This window comes from Serinus canaria, chromosome 7 (genome assembly GCF_022539315.1).
Source record: "Serinus canaria isolate serCan28SL12 chromosome 7, serCan2020, whole genome shotgun sequence".
In the NCBI taxonomy this organism is placed as follows: Eukaryota; Metazoa; Chordata; class Aves; order Passeriformes; family Fringillidae; genus Serinus; species Serinus canaria.
The window spans coordinates 30,302,378-30,322,823 of record NC_066321.1 but is presented as its reverse complement, the minus strand read 5'-3'; the positions used below and the strand labels follow the sequence as shown (position 1 = coordinate 30,322,823).

Here is a 20,446-nt window from a genome sequence, read left to right as displayed (position 1 = left end):
TATTTCTGCTACAGCTGCCTCATCTGTAGAGTAGGCAAATTCTGCACAGATACAAAGAAAAATCTTCATTCTGAAACTGCCAGGAAATATCATCTATATTAGAGGGAAAACCTTGTCTCTTACCCGGTGACCCTTGAGACCTGGGAGACCAGGAGCACCAGGAAAGCCTCGAGGGCCCTAGGTAGGAAAAAGAAAAAAGAACAAATATAATCCTGATTCTGCAGATAAACTAATGGGGATAAGGGCAGCAGAAATACTAACATTGCTGACACTCCTTCACCTTCCTCATATGAGGAACAGCATTTGAGCAGCTCACAGATGATACAAGCCTTGAAGTTATTTTCAGCATTACACACATTTCCACTGGCATTAAAAGCTTTATCATACATATTGTTGTGTGATTAAAATTCAAATTTCAGCAAAAGTAACATAATAAGATGAGTAGCAAGTCAAGTTTTGAGTGTTAATATGGACAAACATTAATTAAGCTGAGATCAAAATTCAGAGCAAACATTTAAAATTAACTAGAAATTCAGACCTGCAAACTGTAGCTGTTCTTTCAGAATATGTCAGTCCAGGAACATGGTAAACAACTGCTACCAAAACACATTTAGTAACTAAACCAAAGCTCTATTGCACTTAGCTTCCTACCAAGTTTCTCTGGAAAGGCAAACAGAAGTGCCTTGTGTCAGAATATTGGCAATATGAATTTAGAACTGAAATCTCAGGTAACGACAGTTATCCTCCCAGCAACAAAGCAAACACCAACCCGGAGCCTAGGAGTGAGCTAAGACAGGGACTTCAGATCCTCAATGGCAGAATTTGTGCTCATAATTAAAAGCAATACTGATCAGTCACATCAGTATGAAGCAATAAGGAACCAGTGTCATATGATGACATATGGTTATTTTGCTAAAATTTAAATAATCATGCTCTTACTGGAGATCCTGGAAATCCAGGCTCACCGGCTTGTCCTGGTCTGCCAGGTTCACCCTAAGGGAAGAGAAAAGAGAAGGAACACATTAAAATATGAGATTTGAAAATGGACTTTTTATATCATTCTTCCACTCAAACAAATGAGGACATTCACATCAGTATTATGCATCCTCTCTTGCTGTAACAATGTCAGTAAAATAAATCAACTGCATATATGCCTAGCAAATGTGCATTAGACACATTAACTCACAAAGGGTTTTTAACCAAGACCTGGGAAAAATTAAGGCTGAGCCCACAGTGTATCCCCGTCATCAGGAGATGGTACAGTCACCTGCTTTTCCTGGGAATTAATGAGTCAACCTTCTGTCATCTTCACACAGAGCATCAAATTGCTGTTATTTCCCACTGGAACAGTAATTTAAAACTACCTGCATTGCAGCTTGTGACTCTCCTTCTGTTTAAATGTTTTAATACATGTATCATTTCATTCTAGGACACTGACTATTTTCTGTGTATCGTGATAGGAAAAACAATATGGTGAAACCAACAAGTATCTTTTGAAGATGAATCAAAGCTCTTCAAAGCCAAATATTCTTTTACATGCACCAGTCAGTTCAAATAAACCCAGGACACCAGGATAAAGGAATATGATAGGCTTCAGAGAATAGTTTCATTCAGAAGGAAGGCAAGGGCTCCACAGATACAATTAAAGATACCCGCACAAAGGAAATGGGGTTCTTAGAGCAGTGTCAAGATTTGACTTCCCTGCACTGAGAGTTAACTGTTGCCAAGGATTCTTAAAAATCCTTGTACAATTGAATGGGAACATAGCTGTTACACAATTAATTTCTATATTAAAATGGCATCTGCAGTTTTCTAACTAATTTCCAAGTTATAACTTCAGTTCAGATGGATTTAGTGTGATTTGCAAACAGCTAATATACACCCACTAGTAAGATCTTGGGCTGTTGTTGAGCAGTACATATACACCCATATAATATATATAAAACATACATTTTACATATATATGTATGCATGCATGAATAAGGAAAAAAAACAGTTAGGAACATAATCAATTATCATTTTTAAAATAAATTAAATACTAAAAGCTTATCCAGACACAAGTGTGCTGCCATTAAAGCTCTTCCAACCTAACATGCAAACCCAAAAGAGAGGAGATCTTCCAAGTGACTCCCTATGATTTATTTTTAAGTTTGATTTCAAGAAAGATTATCTCAGTTAAGAACTTCCTGCGGCAAGAAGTAGAGACGGTGCTAGACTTTAGGGATGATGATGACATGTAAGAAAAAGAAAGGAGGGGTTGGGAAACGGTTGCCAAGATTCACAGTTGAGATGCTGGATTTAATGAGGAGTACAATTACAAAGGAAAGCAGACAATAGTAGTTAGAACAGGCACATCTGCTGGTTAGTCACTGCCTCACAGAGGCCAATGTTTGTTTTATTAAAAATAAAACAAGATACAAAGAATAACAAACTTACATCTTCACCAGGTTTGCCGGGAGGTCCCTCTGGTCCACGAGAACCAACTGGCCCCTAAGAAATTAATATATAGTCAGTTTAGCCATCACTTAAGTATCTATTTACTCCATTTTAAAGTCTGGTTTTACAAAAACAGATGTAGAAAAAGGAAGATTTTATGCACATTTGCTCAGTTTTGTGGTGCTCCTTCTAACAATCCTGACCCTAGAAAACCTGCATTGTATTATAAAAAAATAGAGGATGGATTCTTTAGGGAAAAAAAACCCTAAAACATTAAAAATCACAGTTGCTGTTTGCTTCAAATCTCTGGGTCTTGCTTTTACTTTTGAATCATTTAGTTGCCTCAAAAATAAAAATTTCATCATCCTTTGTGTAAGTTACACTATCAGGTATGGTTTTACCAGTGCCTAACCGTTCTCAGGCCTGTGCTGGAAAAGTGAGAATGATTGTTCCTAATATAATCCTTGCTATTCACATTCAATACAACTCAAATTCACTGATCCATGACAACATGCTTTGAACACCACAACTCTTCTCTGAAGTGACTTAATAGTTTCAGCTGAAACAACACGACAAAGATTCTGTTCTGAAATTAAAAACTATAGCATGTTTGCAATTCAGTTTTAGAAATGTTTGCATTTACTGATCTTACCATAGGTCCTGGATCTCCAGGTTCACCAGGTGGGCCTGTGGGACCAGCACCACCCTAAAATTAACCATACAAAATACAAATTACAAATTCCAAAAGCAATTATAAGGATATAATTTAAATCCATGACCAGGAAAATCACAGCCTATGGCTGAGAGTCTGGATTCTAATTCAGAACCAGTTCCCATTTCCATAGGAGTGAAAGTTGAGTATGAGTAAAACCCCTCAAGCTGTAGATAAATCCTGTGCCATGCACAAACCCCACTGGAAACTTAACACCGTGCCAATACTGAAACAAGAACAGTCTCCATTTTCATTGCTGCTCACTCATTAAAAAATGAGTTGGGTTAAAACCCTGTTGAAGGTCTAATAAACCATTCTTTTGGAACCAATTCCTATGTATAGAGTCCATCTGGAGCAGAGCCCTTGTTTAAATTCCCTTCTGGATGAAGGTGCACTTGGCCACAAGTCACTGAGGATGGACACTGCCCCAGAGATGCACAGACCCCTCTCACCACGAGTTCTGCCCTCAGCTCTGGCCAATTTAATCCCCTCAGTGAAGCACTCACTTGTTTTCCTTGGAGACCCTGAGGACCTCTTGGACCCACTGGACCCTGTTGAACACACAACTTGTTACACACTAGAAAACAACCTTTCCCAAGTAAGATTCACCCTACAAAGGGCAAAATGGCCTGATAGTGACCACCAGCATTTCTACAGTCTGAAAAGTTTCTACTCAGAAAACTGGCGTTATGAAACACAAACAGATGTTGAATGAAATCTTCAAAGTCCAAAAGCCACAGGAGTGTAATTTCATTAGCAGCTGAAAATAAGGACTTGGCTGCTTCCTCCAACTTCATAGTCTCTGGAATCACAATAACCAAACTGTCTGTCCAGCTCCATGAAATAAATGTAGTAACAAAATAAGAGTTGAGGGGAATAGTCTTCACTTGAAGGGAATGTCATTACTCAGATGACTCTCATAATGAAATCAATGACAAAATAAATGAATCTTCTTGTTCTCAGTCAAGCTGAAAAGCAGTAATGAAAGGACGTGCTTAAATGTATCATACAAACCACCAAAAGGGCTTTCCAAATCATTGTGGTTAGTTACACAAAATTCAGATTGTCCCTTAGACAGTGCCATGGTACTTTTAGTAACAATCTCAAACCTAATTGTAACTTGTAACACAAAATATCATCTTATTTGAAAGTAATTATCTCAGATACAAAAATATCTATAACAGACAATCATTCATTTTGATAGAAATTCGAGACCTATGTCTTTTAAAATTCAATAATTTTTTAAATAATTTTTAAAAAGCAAATGTAGAATTGTTAGCAATGGGCCATTAAAAAAAAAGCTGAACATTAGAACCAAAACATTCTTTCATCTGTCATTTACCCAGTTTACAAAGGAATGAAAAAAGAATGTCACACAACATGACAAAGAGCAAGTGTCAACTGACTTTAGCTGACTTAGTGTAAGTCCACAGATATATTAACATTAAATTTAATCATATTTGAGAATGATAAGAGAAGAGGCAGTACAAGAGATGCAACACCTTGAGAAAAACTGAGTGAAAGGATTAAGCAAAACAATGAAAGCAACAAAGTAGGACAGACTTGTGGAACAAATCATTTTATGTTCAGAAAGCAAATTCACTGAAGAGAGACATTCATCACAAAGTTCTTTGAAGGAATCACTGCAATAGTTAGTCCTAAGATAAAGTGTTAAATTATCTTTAGAACCTTTCATATGGCATTGGAATTGATTTTGAAGGCTACTAGTAGGGACTTGGATAAGATACAGGTGGGCAAACTCATGGGCAGTACAATCACTAAAGGATAGTTTCCTTCAGAATGGATGTTAAAAATATCAGCAAAGAAGGAAACATTATTGCCAAGATATCAAATGTGAAGACAAATATTTTTAAGAAACAACCCCAAAAGTTCCAGAAGAGAAAACAGGGTGGTGAAACAGCTCTCACAGACAGCAGAAAATGGCAGTGTTACCATTAAGTCCCCAGTAAAGTAAAGGACATATCTACACAGTGAGAGATGCCAGTGAAAAACTGGGCCCACTGGAGAAACAGGAAGTCTGTCTTGAAAAAACAAAGCACAGATTTAAGAGCTGGCTTTGAAAGTAATTTTTTAAATTACTACCAAAATGTCCCTGATTTGATGTCACATGTGAAAAGAAGTTACATATTTATTTATTCTGCTTTGTGTTATACCTGACAACTTTCAGTCACTCTGCAGTGACCCAAGAGGAGCTGGTTTTTCTCCTGTCCCTTACTGTTAGTAGCTGCTATATTTCAGGAGAGACAGAGGTGGGAGAAAAAGCTATCATTTAACAGAAAAACACTTTTTTCCCAGGTACTGTGCAAAACTCAGCTAGAATATACTGTGCATCCAAGTTCAAGAGGTACAGGAAGTTGTAGAGGATGAATTCCCTTTTGGGTTTTGGAACATGCACTCCACTTCTAGCCTTCTCTTACAGTACAGGGCTAATGTGGTCTTACCACTGCACCAGGCATCAGTCCCATCTGACTACCAAGTCCAGACTTCTCATCCAGTCCTGCCATCTGAGCTGAAAAGGGCTGGAAAAATAAGATGGGTGATTTTAGCTTTGTTTGTAAGGCAAAAATCCATGCAATCACATCTTCATCATTTACCTTGCTTTTGCAGTGGTAACAGCTCAATCCTTGGTTTAAACACTAAATCAAAATTTGTCTCTCCTGTAAATTTGAGGTGTTTAAGGCTTCAAAGACCACGTGAATAAATTATATGCTTATTATTCTATTTCCACTTCAATATTAAACAAGTATAAAATGACAAGAAAAAGAGGAAAGCCTGCCACTAAATTAATTACGTTTTTTCATGACTTACAAATCTTGACCAAAACTGCCATATTCCTTCATGTCTTCTAAGGATTCCTTTTTTTTCACTTATGCTTCAAGTTCAGAAATATCTTAAGATGAATGGAAATGTAACTGATTTCATGATGACAAATTAGAATTTTTAAGCATTATCCAGCAAAGCTGAAAGCCACTGCTGCTCCTACCAATTAACAGAGACCAATGAGCTAAAGAAGGGAGAACCTTCAGTGCTGTCCTTCTTATGCAAGCAAGTAGTTGAAATCGAGAGTTTTATTTTGCTTCATTCAGAGCCAGAGCTTCATTCACAGCAGGCCAGAGCTTACAGGGGCTGAGAACAGGCAACAGCTCTAACATAGATTCAAATCTCCCAACATTTACAGTTAGCTCCTCATTAGATTGGTGCCCAAACACATTTTCTAAAGGCTGGAGATTGCCTGAGGTCAGAGACAGGAATACAAACAAAAAATGTCTTAGATTTCCAGCCACACCTTTCTTCCATATTTTCTGTGGAATTCTATGCAGGATAACAGGATAACATCCTTTATGGTGCCTCTGTGATTCTAAGAGATTCCTGTGTGCTGCAGATATTTACTTTGGCTGAGTCTGCTGGATTCAGAGCTGTTGGGAAATGTGTCTAGGCCATGAAATGCTCCCCAAATTTGCAAGCTATTGGCCTAACATGAATATTGCATATTTTTGTCACTGTAACTATTGTTTTCAGTAACATCTCAAGAACAATGGAATGATAAATCCTAACAGGTGTCAAAACAGCAATAAATGTGTAACTGAATACACTTGACAAATTCAAATATTTAATTATCAACCATAATTAGTATCCAATGGAAGGAGGAGGAGAAAAAAGTTTTGCAGAATACCTTGTCTGTATCTATAAGGCTGGCTAGCATTGCTTTCACAAACATTTTCTCAATCTTCTCAGTGTTTGTCTGAATACTTCCAGCAAGAAGTATTATCACCAAATTTTCGTTTCTTTCATTAGTGATTTCTAATTCATTTATCTTAATTTCCACTTTTCTATATTCCTAATTTGGTGCACTCATTTCCTCTGTACTATTGCTCAGATCCCTTGGCTAGTGGAAGTAAAAGAACCCTTGTGGTGGTTCTAGATTAGGGCAGTAAAAGAACCCTTGTGGTGGTTCTAGATTAGGGCAGTAAAAGAACCCTTGTGGTGGTTCTAGATTAGGGCAGTAAAAGAACCCTTGTGGTGGTTCTAGATTAGGGCAGTAAAAGAACCCTTGTGGTGGTTCTAGATTAGGGCAGTTTGGCTTTGCTAGGTGCCAAAATCTGCTGAGAAAGGTGCATCCTTTCCCAGGTTTCTCCCATTGAACTTGTCCCAGTTTTTGGCAGAATGTGCAGTGTCACTGGCTGCTGGCCCTCGTGACTGGGAGACAGGAAGTGTGGGCACAGCGTTCCATGGTCACGGAACCAAAGTCACCGTTTATAGCATGTGGACCTGGTCCAACACTCCACCTTGAGCTAGAGCAAATGTAAACTTACCCTGCTTATTCCATCTGGTCCTGGGTGAGTGGGATGCCCTGGAGGACCAGGGTCACCAGGCTGGCCAGGGATACCAGGTTCCCCATCAATCCCTTGAGGACCACGAGGACCCTACAAAGAAAATCAGGATTGCCAGCAGAGTGCAAAGGTATTCACTGAAATCATTGTAACTGGCAAAACCCTGCCTTTTTGGGATAAAACTGCATTTTTACAGAAAGATCTTCAAACAAACAACATCCCTAAAGCTCTGTTCCCACCTTCAGATCAGAAGCACTGACTGAAATTTATCATGAATCCAACACTTAAGTAAACTGCAGTAATTTCTATCACAGGCTTTTTAAGAAACTCAGGCTCCCTCTCATTCCATACTAGAGTATACTATTCCTGAAAAACTCTTTGGTTTTGCACATTGTATAGAATTAAGTTAATTCCCTTCTAAAATGAGTACAGCTCAGGTAAGTGTAAATATGCACTGAGGCTTAGGGAACTCTAGAGTAATGCTGGATTTTTAAAGCCCCCTTGACATCATTGATGGTTTAGCCAGTTGATAGTACTATTGAATTCTCAACACAGTTATAATGCCAGAAATGCAGGGAAGGTTACCTGGTGTTGAAGTCACCTCTAGCAAGTATTTACAGAATAGGTTAGAGCCCATCCTGTGGCTCTCATTTTAATGTGTCTCCCACTTTTAATTCCTAAACTGCACTCAATTTAACTTGTATAATAACTAAAATTAAATATGGTGGCAACCAATAAAACATTAGTGGAACAAAATGAGTAGTAATGGGGCCAATACAGGCACGCTTCAATCATAAATAAAGACTTTAAAGTGCTTGTTACTATTTTTCTTCATTAGAATAAGGCAAGGAAAAGTTTTAGACTATGGAATGAGCTCTTCCATGTTAAGGATCCTTAAACATAGACTTTTGGAGCCTGGCTCACTGAGTCATCTTTTCAAACACAATTAACAATCAGATTGCCAGGATTTCCATGAGGTGAGGGCTGTGTCTGCAACACATTACAGTGGAATTTCTGTCTGGCATGGTTTGAACTAGTATGGCTCACAGAAGGAGCATTGAATAGATGATGTTCTAAACACATGAGAAGGTCTGTGCATGTTGGATGGAAGCAGAAGGTTTCAGCACAAAATTTCGTTCTTAAATCTATCTATTATAAACACACACACTGCAAAACCTAAAAGTGCTTACTGTGCCCAGGAGGAAAAGAATGAGATACCTTATTTGTTTGTTCTTAAAACAAAAAGAAAACAAAGCTAAGCATTAGAGAAAAAAAAAAAACAAAAACAAAAACAAGCAAAAACAAAAACAAAACCACAGTTGGCTATAAAGAATTTGGCAAAATCTTTGCCAATTTCCAATACCCACACAAGACACCTTAACAAAATCTAATAGAGAAAAAGGCCTTTTTAAAATTATTCTTAGAAAAACACCTACTTTGTAGTCACCAAAACTCAAGAAGCTTCAAGAGTAAAAATTTAACTGCATACTTCATTACCAAAAAGTCATCAAAATGCATGTTTCTATATGTAGGTAGCTAGTGGTATATAACCAGTCTGGTGGGGTTTTAAAAAAATATTGATTACAATTTATTTATTTTACAGAATTTAAATGTTTATATGTATTGAAAAAATCCCTTTTGTTTTCTTTCAACAGTTCAAGGTCAATAAGGTTTATTAAAAAAAAAAAAATTAAAAAATTTAAAAAAAAAAAAAGAACGAAGAGGAAAAAGGAAAAACATTCTCACAAATGCCACGAGGTGGCACCCTTTAAACACAATTTTCTCATTCTGGCCCACTGCTGCTGCTGGTCAGGAAACAATTAAAGGTTTTGCTTATAATAAAATAAAAGGAAAAAGCAGCTCACGGTAGGACACTCCCTAATTTCTATTTACTTAAACTGCTACTGAAAATAAAATTGAGTGCAAATCCACATGGAAAGAGAAACATATGAATGGTTCTGAGGATGTCCAAGTTTATTTTCTGTCCTCAAAAGACCATTTGTTAACAACTGAAATGTCATCATGGTCCAAAACTCCCCTCCCTAGATGCACTCTGAAAATGCAGCCATACTATTCCCTAGCTGTGTCTCACTGTTACACTAACAAAGAATCTGGTGTAAAAAGTATGCTAATATTCCTGAATCCATTTTACATCCAAGGGTCCCGCTTTTGTAAAAGGCGGAGATTCACAGCAAGGTTGAGTTCTTTCTGCTCACTAGTCAGCAGAACCTGACTTTAAACAACAACAAAAAAACAATCTGAAGAAATAACTAAACAGCTTGAAAATGTTCTTAGTGCATTAGTAACGGCCCCAGTCAGTAATGTATTTAACCAGATTAATTTTACAAGGGCAGTCTGTACAAGATTATCTGCTCCATGAGGGGTTTTATTTTCATAATATAAACTGCAGGTGTGAGCTAACATTTCTTTTCCACAAGTAAAAATAAACCCCCTGCACTAGCAGTCACTGTGTCTCAGTGCTCTTGGTCTCAGACTCAGCTCATCACAACCTCTGATGGAACTTTTGCAAAGAAGCTGACTGCTCCTCAATCCTGTGCTATTCCTTGAAAGCAGAATCATAACCTGTGTCAAAAGGACCCAAATCCCAGCCTTTTGGGATTTTAGGTGCTTGTGGCCACCACTCTGTAGAGACACAAGAGATGCCTGGCAGGGAATTAGAATTTATTTAGCACCTCATTGGCAATACTGTATATTAGGAAAGCACTTCAGACACAGCCTCATTCAGAAAACACAAGTCAAGATTTCTCTGTGCACCCCAAAACTGCACAAGGACTCCCAGAGTTCTATTAAGCATTTTGATACTCATTCTTCTGACAAATGTCTTCTGGAGATCTGAAGAGCAGCAGCGGCTTGGCAAGCATCTCAAAGAGGCTGCACACTTCCTGCACTGCTTTAACAATGTCGTTACCATCTAGAGACAATGGGCACACACTGGAAACAGGGCAGGGCAGTCTGGGTTAGTCTGTGCCTAACCTCAGTATTGGCTTGCTCTCTCCTGAGGGGTAGCAAAATATCCACATTGAAATTACAATGATTCAACTCTCAAATCTGCTTTTAGCAGCTTCTGCTCTCCAACCTAGCTTTTTGAAAAGGAACATGTCATCTGGGGTAATTTCAAGCACTCCTTTTTGGCCTTTCTGTGGCTCTCCACACGCAGACACCAAAATTCCCTTATGAAGTCTTTATTTCCACTGAGCAATCCTGGTTACATTATTCACCAGCATACCAACAAACGTAGTCACATATTAACTCCTGCTAACTTCTGAGCTTTGTCTTTTCTGCAGTGCTCTGAGCCACGCAGCTCACACTGCTTCTGCTGCACAGCAGTCACCAGCAAACAGCCACCGAGTTCTCATTCTGTCTGAGAATGTTTGTTGAGAAAGTATGGCTGTGGTGGAATTACTGCTAAAGCTCTGTCCATTTCTCAAAATATTCAGGTTTCAATCTACCCCAGCAATGATGAACTACAAATGTTTTGCTCTTTGTTACCTGATTCCTGGAAAATACGAGGACAGTTTTGGTAACTCTAGAAGACATAGAGACAGTTTAAAGCCATTTAATCTTTTGAGGTTGCTTCAGATACTTTATTTCTGAGATATTTAATAACTTACAGGTCTTCCCTTTGGTCCTCGTTCTCCTCGTGGACCTTGTGAGCCTGGAGGTCCCTAAAAGAAACACAAGAAATATTAAGTCTCTTTTAAACTACCTAATGATTTCTACCTAAAAAGCTCTGAAAATATGAAATCCAAAGCTTATTTGAAAATTAATTTGTGCAATTTCTTCTACATCATCATGAAGACAACAGCTATAATAACCAAGTATTCAATATTTCTTCTAACTGGACATTGACTGAAGGGAGTAGAACCATGAGGAAGAGATCTTCATCTCCCTTGTGCTCCACAGGTTAACCCAGCAAAGTTTTTACCTGAATGCTGGGTTTGAGACACCCTCCCTGCTAGGCCAGGACTGCTCTGTGCTCAGCCACAGCACAGAGCATCCTGCAGCTCCTCCTGCTGCTGTCTGGTCCCTGCTGGAGAGGCATTCCCCAGCACGAAGGGCCTCAGATGTCCATGTGCTTCAAGCACACATCCATTTACTCCAGGCATTGGGCTGACCTGACACTAGTAAAAACATCCCATCATCTTCTGGCCTCCTCAGAGCCAGTGGCTCTGCAGACAGCACCCACTGAGGCATGGAAGAATCAAGAATCCTCCTTCACATCACCCTCCCAACAAAAGGCAGGCCTGGCAGGCAGTGGCAGATGCCTCATCAGAGAAGCAGAAGATCAAAAATACTCACGGCTGGTCCCGGACGGCCTCGTATGCCCGAAACCTAGAGCAGGGAACAGAAATTAAAGTCACCACACGTCATGGCTGTACCTGTCCTGACTGCCCTACAGAAAATCAGGTACTGAAAAGCAAATAGCAAGGCAGGACATTAAAGTACCAGGCAAGTTAAAAGGCTTTTTAGGGAAAGGGGGAAAAAATGTAGTAAATATAATTTGCACTAGTTATCTTTTTCCAGTTTGGAGTGTTATTATTAGCAATGTGAGTAAAATCTTAGAAGTATCACTGCTCCTCTAAAAAAGATTAAATAAATAAGTGAATTACAATTTTTAGGCTCAAATTATTGATTATTTAAATCTGTCTTCACACTAAAAAGGAATAAATAGGTAATGAAATTATATTTCACCCCTTTCTAGAAACTAACTTACCATTACACTTCTACAAAAATCTAACCATAAAAATAAAGATTAAGGAAGAAGAACTAACAAATAACAGGAATTTCCAATGTTATATATGTGAAACAGCATACTTAATTCCACTCCTTTCACTCCTAGGCTGTATGGTTTTGTTGTATTTACTTCATTACTGCAATTCTGCTTTAAAGCACTAATATGTGCACTTCTAGGGTGTGCTGATGGATGAAGAAAATAGTGACTTACAGGTGGCACTATTCCAGGTTCTCCTTTTTGTCCCTGTAGGAAAAAGATACCAAAACATCAGAGGCCAGAAAAGAAGTGCAAGTACAATTACCAGTACCAGTTTCAGCAATACCATCCCTGTGACTGTGATAAATGTAAGGCTTCCTTAAAAATACAACAAGACTAAATTAAAGTACCTGTGACAAATAATCCATATGATTTTAATGTCTGTGGACACTGATTAAATGAAGGCCATAAATTAACATTATCCTCTAGCTGCATAACATACTGTCTGAAAGAAGAATTAAACTAAAAAAATATGAAACTTTTCTGTTAGAACTGCTAGAAAGTGCTAGAAAGTACATTGGAGCTCTGTTGTTGGATGATTTGATTCATGTGAAATACAGAGCCTAGAGCAGCCTTTAGATTCCATTTCTTCAAGATAATAAATTAAAATACATATCATCAAATCCATGGATATAGAAATCCATTTGCAGCCTAAGGCCAGGTTATGATACAATGATACTGCATAGCTTCAGAGTGAAGGACAACTGCAACTGACAATTGACTTTTCCTTGAGCTGAATGTGTTGACAATGATTACATCAAATAACTGGGTTTAGACCTACTGGTGGTAACTGTTTTTTTACAGAAAATAAGAGGATTTTGCCAAGATAAAAAAACTCCTGCCTTGCTTATCAAGTAATAAATAATAAGGTGGGTACAGTGCATTTATTTCCATAAACTAAAAGTTATTTCAATTATTTCTTGCAGTTGCTTCCTATCTTAGAAGACTATTTATGGGAATGCCTTTTCATTTCTTCTCTAAGAGCAAGTCTTCCCTTTGTTTAATTGGACACAATGAGAGAAGCTGCCCACAGAACTGTGGCTCTGGGCAAGGACACTGGACTGCAGTGCCACCTCCTACCTACTGGGCAGCTCAGCCTCAGCACAAAAACCAGCTGCAAGCTTTTACAGTCCAGCATCTACTGACACAAAGGTCCCTTCCTTCAGCCTGCGGCACTGCTAGAGGTGACACAACCAAACTACTCCAACTGGAATTCCTTTGATGTAGACAGCAGGGATTTTCAGCCAGGGGATTCTCATATTATGATCAGGTTTTCTGCCTACCTCCCAACGTTCTTTTCATGTGGACTGCAATCTTCCTAGCCACCAAGGAAGGCCAAGAGAAAGAGCTGAATGTTTCTAACAAAGATTATGTGTATCTTTTGTGTTATGCTTCAAGGAGATGCATGGGAGTCTTTTAATGGTAGAAATACCTTACAAAAAAAGTAAAGGAAATCTTACCTTTCTTCCTCTACCTAAGAGAAAGGACAAAAGAAGAAAAGAGAAGAAATTAGTGGTTTTACTCTGAGAGACAGAATGCAGCAAGAGCTGAGGAAGGTGTTGCAGCTAGAGCCATCCCTGATCCTGGATGCAGAGGGATGGTGCATTACCTACAGGGAGCTGGGAGAGTTCCCAGGGATACACACACTCCCTGGTTCAGGTGTGAGGAATCACAACACTGTGCAAAAATGTTCTCTAATTCTCTGCCTTTTTCCTCATTGCACAGAGTAACAAAAAACACTTTGGGAAAGCAGAGTATCTTGTGGGGGATTGTCAGATGCTGGCCTAATGAATGACAGGAAGTCAAGGGAAGCTCTATTACTGACTCCAACAATAACTCTTGATGGATCGACAACATATTACATAGTATTTTTCACTAGTATTTTTCATAGTATTTTTCAAGACAGAGTGCACATAGGGATTTTTGGCTTTTTTTTTATTTTTGTAGAAAGCATCTGCACTACCACGGGTGTGCATTAGAGCCATATTGCCCCACTCATTGCCCACAAAAATCCTTCAGAAGAATATTTTATAAATGCCTCGAATAACAATAAGGGATTTGGGAATGTATCCATACTGCTTTTATATTTGCTGGGTGTACCCTGCTCGTGTTGGCCCAATGCCTCCCAAAACAGAGCAGGATACACCATCTATTTATTCATGCTCACCACATCTTGCTCCACTGCTCAATTACACAAGTCCCTGCTTTTGTCTTTATCTCTACTTTGTTCAATATTAAGCAATTATATCTCCTGAAGAAATTAATTATTATGCATTGAATGTAGCTCTGATAATTCAATACACAGTATTATGTAGCTTTAATTGCAAGGTGAAAAAATTTCTTTTAGGAAAATTGAGGGGGGATTCATTTATCCAAGTCTCTTCAGGAAGAAAAGACTTAATCTTTAAGGTATATAATAGAAAATATGCAAATATGGAGTCAATAATACTTCATGCTTCTTTTATGTCTCACAAAAGGATGTTTTCATTCTGGGGAAACATTTTACACTAGCTCAGTTTACATTCATTAGAGGGGCCCTGAACTGAGCATTTGAAAGAATGCTCTTATTATATATAGTTATGTATTCAATATCTATATATCTTAATATGTTTATTGTTTATACTTATCTTTCCATTTCAGATGAACCACAAAAAGAAGCCAGAATTCAACCTCCTCAAAATATCAAGACAGATTCAGATCAATCTTTTAGCTCTAAAGCCATTTGGGCTTATATGAGACTCCCAGTCCAAAGCAAACTGTTTTGAGTTGGCTATGGGGCAGCCCAAGGGGGATGGATAACTGCCAAGTATATGCTATTTTCAGACTTAAATTTTCCCCATAAAAATAGCTTTAGGAACTTCAGCATCACAAGGTTCCTAATTCTCTGGGCTGCCTCTCCTCTCAAACTAGAAAAGGCTCTTACCTATGGTGGGGTCAAAGTCTCGTGGTGTATGGGGACACACAGGACAGCACTCTCCCGGGGGCACCTGGGGGTTCTCACACTCCAGCAGATCCTGGCACTGGATTTCATCGCAAAGAATAGCTCCATTGTCACAGACACAGATTTGGCAGGGCGAGGGCTTCCAAATATCCCTGTTCAGGTACATCTGTCCATTCTGAGTGCAGGCTATTTCTTCACCATCTTCTCCTGGGACAGAGGAGAGAATATACAACACATTTTCCAACCATGAAATCAAAGGAATTGGACTGGACAAGGAAAAAGCACATCTGGAGATGAGAAGCAGTATTACATACACAGAAAAAAACAATGTACCAGCATAGCTAAAGCTGATGTTAAGGACTTTTAAGAGATGTCTCTTTCTACTTTTACCACCTTCTTTCTTGATCAGAAAGAAGTAAAATATTTCCCCACACTATCAAAGGAACTTTGCCTCATGAGTCTTTGGATGTCATTCTGCTCAGTGGGGTGTCACCTCTGCCCTGAGAAGCTCCTGCCAGTTCCCTGCTCTGTGTAAATGCTGAGCACAGCTCATTGCAGAGGTCTGACTGGGGACAAGAACCTGTGACTTCTGTCTGGAACAGCTCATGCTGCCTGCTCCCTGCTGGCCTACACAGCCAGATAGGACAGGACTCAACAGACCCAGCAGCAGCTGGGGGAAAGAAAAAAGACCATCCCATTTATTGGGTGAGGTTTTTTTACAGGTGTGGGGGAATGCCAGCACGGAGAATCAAATCTTCCAAACAGGACAGCCAGCCTCTGTCCAGAGGCAAGAGCAGCACCCACTGCAGTGGTACTTGCAGCAGGGTCTCCAGCTGAGAAACATGAGGCTCCTCACATCATTTATGTTCAGCTTTTATAATCCAGCTGGTCATGGCCCCACATGATTAACCCAGCACACACACAATACTGCCATGGATATATCTTAACTCTATACAAAATACCTGTTATATATTTTAACCATATATGAAAGACCATCCTTTGTCACTATTTTATACAGGACCAGTATGGACTGACTATATGCATACATCCTCTCTATTTACTTATTCACACAGTCACACTCACATCTGTACTATTTTACCATATATAAGTCTTTGCCTTTGTTTTCCCAAACACACTGGATATGTTTGGGTTTTTGTTTTTTTTAATCATGAGCTGAGTATAGCTCAGTATCTTCTCCTAAAATTAAAATAAGCCTGAGAAAGAGTTCAAAAAACAAGTAGAAAGTTTTGCTTGTGTATCCAACATTTCACAGAATGCCCTAGGAGCAAGAAAGGACTTTTTCATTTTGTCCTAATGAATATCTCATCCCCTAAAGGAGCAAGCAGTTGCAAAACCAAAGAACCATCCCCAGGCTGTCCACAGACCACGTGTCACATCTTGCAAACCAAGAATCCCAGTGCCAAGACAGTGTCTGAGTCACTCACAGTCCAAAAATTATTGTCCTGACCCCCGAGATGCTGCAGAGAAGACTGATCTTACGTGGGTGGGAGCTCCATCTGACCACAGAAATCCCTCCTATCCAAAATATCTTTGAAATTGGACAATCCAGTTAAAACCACTACTGAAAGTTCCCAACCTTGTCTAATTTCTAACTGATACAAGACTGGGAGTAGAGTCAGTTATATACACAGAACACATCTGCCTAATCAAAGATCATAACCATTGTTTGTTTAAGCAAACCTGTTCCTAGTGTAAAAATTAACAGCTCTAAGCACAAAGACAATTTCACTGTTCTATACATTTCTGTCCTAATTTAAACCAGATGTAAACAGAAAACTACAAAGTAATAAATACAAGCAGATTTGGAATTTCAGCTTCGTGCCTCATCTCAAGCCCAGTTACTCCATCAAAGTCAAAGCTTGAAGAAAGGGAGCAGATGTGTCATTAACTGTTGCCTGCCATCACCAACAGCTTTTTAACATAAACTCAACTTGAAATTTTCACCAGGTCAGCTCCTCTTCAATTGCTTTATCACACCAACAGACTAAATGACTCAAAGAGGTGCTGCAGAAGCCCAGGAGGAAATGTTTTCAGTGTGAAGTAAAGACATCAACCAAGTGTGCTGTACAGTCCATTTATGACACTGTGAGAATCATTTTCCAAACTGCAGATCGTATTTTGGAAACCACTCTTCTCATTTCTCCCTTGTGAGCATGACATAATGCACTGTCTGACATATTTAGTCTTTTCCCCCCAGATGTCTGGCATATGGTCGATGTCTTCTTTAACATATCACCCACAGAACTCATAGTGCTGTTCAAAAGAGCAACAGTTTGCATAAATGAAATTTTTAAGTTATTGAGCCCAAAGTCAGCATTCTGTCATAACTTCAAATAAACCGCATAGCAACTGCTTTGGCAAATCAGAGCTGAGCCAGATGGTGACTAGCTTCTGCCTGGGTCCTGCTCAGCAGCTGGGAAAGAGGCAGACGAAGGCAGGGGGAAAAGCACATACCAACTTCTGAAAGCTACTAAGAAGTCTGCTTCCCTATCAGATTGTAGATATGATGGCAATTAAAAGGAAAAAAAAATTCCAAAAAACAAGCCAAATCCAAAAGAAAAAACCTACCACCTTGTAATATTGTCAGAAACCACAACGCTACATCTTTTGATCACATCTGGTGCTCCTAGGGGTTGTTTTCTGCTGTGACTGCATTACACTGAAAGAGTAACCTGGAAAGGGCAGCTGTTTCAAAGCCAGCTCCTTTCACAAGAACATTTTGACATTCTATTCCCAGGTCTGAACTGCAGGCATGTTATCCAGCTACACCCAGAGCAGCAAAGGCAGCAAAGGAAACCATTCTACCATTTCCTCTCTGCCTTGCAAATTTGCAGGTTTGTTTTAATCACAGAGACCAAGTTATAAACTCTTTATATATCACATGTTCTTTCTACCTCTACAGCTGTAACATGAGGTGCTGAGTGGCTTGAGAAGCGGCTTTGGAAATTTTTAATGAGGCAAAAGAATCTGCTAGGCCATTAACCAATTCCTTTCTTACCAACAAAAAAGTACAATTCTAGTTGGTAATGGACCTGACTGAAGACCTGACAGGATTCAAACCCACTGAGTCTCAAAGCAGCCTGCAAATATGAAAAACAGGGTAGGAGAGATAGCCAATGATACATTTAAGGATTCATTCATCCATGAGCTTACACAACAACCAACCTTCAGAAAGAAGATTTCAATGCAAAGCACAGTACGTAAAATGCAAATTTTTTTTCTGCTATATGTGTTGGAGTATGGTTTAACTTTAAAGACCGAATTTATCAGCAGTCAAACTGTCAGTTACAGCTAATTTACCAGATCCTCAGACACAGAAGCTAGCATCAGCAGCTTGGAAGTAAAATCACACCGGGCACTGCCATACCCAGTTTGATGTCACCACTGAGCTGTACTAATTACTGGGAGGGGAGGAAGGGGACAGGGCACCCCACATGCCATCCAGCCACTAGATGGCTGTCAGCGTCCATCAGTCATCACAAGCAAGTGTGAAAGGTCGTGCACAGACCAGGTTTGTAAGGCTTCCTCTGCTTTGGGCTGCTTGTGCTGAGCTTGTTTTCATTTCAAGCACTTCTCTCTCAAGGTTAATTCTCAAGCCAACAGCAGGAAAAGGCTTTTAAAAGACAGTATATGAAATCATTTCAATTTTTCACCACATCATTTTGAAAGCAACACCTGAAAATTTACTGCCGCTTCATTTATTGTTTAAGGCTACTTACTTCACATTATTGTGGCCATATTGCTTTCACTGATTCCTGGTTCCCAACTTGCACATGGAAAAAGGAAAGTAAGGCCTGGACATGGAACCAAGCAGAACAAATAGAAAGAAAGAAAGAAAGAGGGAAAATGACCCCACAAAAATGTGCACCATAAAAAGTAGAAGCAGTGAACCACCACCACCTCAGCTGAGGTGATGGCAGGTGTATGAAGGACAGGAATACATCTTTCAGTGACCTACTTGAAGAAAATAAATGGCCTGAGCAAAACCTGCTTATACGAGTGTTTTCTGCAGACATGAACAGCATTGAGTCACAGATAAAATGACAAGGAAAAGAAAAGAATTTGGCATCAAAGCAGCTCCATTTCATCACATTTTTACTGGGTCCTACCAAATGTGCTAATTAAAGGAATCTAGAGACTGACAGACCTACAGTGGTAGAGAACACAATCTAACAAAATCAAAAAAAGATGATGACTGGCACTAAAAGCAGTCTGCCAGTTTTAGGCTTTCTTCTGCCAGGAGGGGCTTCTGGATGCATAGTGTAACCAAAGTCCAATTCTTTTGCATTGTTTAACATAAAAAGACTGGAACAGAAGGGGTACAGTTATTTAATGAAAAAGGATTGGAAATAAAACTGCTTGCACAGGGGTCTTCTCATCCTCTCTTTGTTATCCTCATGCTAGTTTATGAAAAGCATAAGGAAATATAAGATTACATAGATACCCAGTGGTTTTAAACTTTAGAAAGCTAGAAAAAGAAAAGCTGAGTTTTGAGATATGAATTACAAAAGTTGATCCTGCTGACTCACAAAACAGAGGTGCAGAAGTAAATCAACATGAAAGATGATATGTGCCAGCAACCATTCTGCAGATGTACTGCTGTGCATGTGTACGGACTGCCAGGACAGGGACAAGAGGAGCTTGGCCTAATAATGTTTGATTGTCAGCCTGCTGCAACAATAATGTAGGGCTTGATCCAGATCCCATTAAATCAATGGGAAAAACCATTTACTCCAAAAAGAATCATACTTTTTTCTTTTTTTGATTTTTCTCTGAGTAGTAATCAAGTATTATCTTTTATAATACTAATATATATCATTTATAATACTAATATATATAATTACTGTGACTTGCAAATTATAATATAAACACCAATTATTCTGAAAATCAGATAGTTTTCAGAGGTGCTGACAAATGCAAAATTTATTTTGCAGTTGTTGCACAGACACAATTCTTGTTAATAATGATTAACTGACAGAATTCACATAAGTGCTTTACAGTTACATACATGAGGATTAACCTGGAATACTTTACTAATAAAAGACTGAATTGATGTGCAATTTTGCCAATTTTGTGCACATAAGCATTTAGAAAGAGAAGAGAGTTCAAAATTACTGCCCACCTCCCTTGTAAAAAAGGGGGTAAGAACAAATCCATTATACTTATAAAATGTACACAGGCACAAAGTTTAA

General features: G+C 38.9%; 1 protein-coding gene across 2 annotated transcripts in view; it reads right to left on the bottom strand.

The window, feature by feature from the left end:
• Positions 1 to 20,446, bottom strand: part of COL5A2 (collagen type V alpha 2 chain) — a 98,114-nt gene that overhangs the window by 32,960 nt on the left and 44,708 nt on the right. For both annotated transcript variants that reach the window (XM_009088145.4, XM_018911732.3), the window contains exons 2-13: positions 15,216 to 15,440; positions 13,753 to 13,766; positions 12,467 to 12,499; positions 11,821 to 11,853; positions 11,133 to 11,186; positions 7,483 to 7,593; positions 5,611 to 5,688; positions 3,655 to 3,699; positions 3,089 to 3,142; positions 2,437 to 2,490; positions 940 to 993; positions 124 to 177 (exon numbers count right to left, since the gene is read on the bottom strand). In XM_009088145.4, the coding sequence (XP_009086393.1) occupies positions 124 to 177; positions 940 to 993; positions 2,437 to 2,490; positions 3,089 to 3,142; positions 3,655 to 3,699; positions 5,611 to 5,688; positions 7,483 to 7,593; positions 11,133 to 11,186; positions 11,821 to 11,853; positions 12,467 to 12,499; positions 13,753 to 13,766; positions 15,216 to 15,440 (809 nt within the window). The remainder of the gene's footprint in view (positions 1 to 123; positions 178 to 939; positions 994 to 2,436; positions 2,491 to 3,088; positions 3,143 to 3,654; positions 3,700 to 5,610; positions 5,689 to 7,482; positions 7,594 to 11,132; positions 11,187 to 11,820; positions 11,854 to 12,466; positions 12,500 to 13,752; positions 13,767 to 15,215; positions 15,441 to 20,446) is intronic.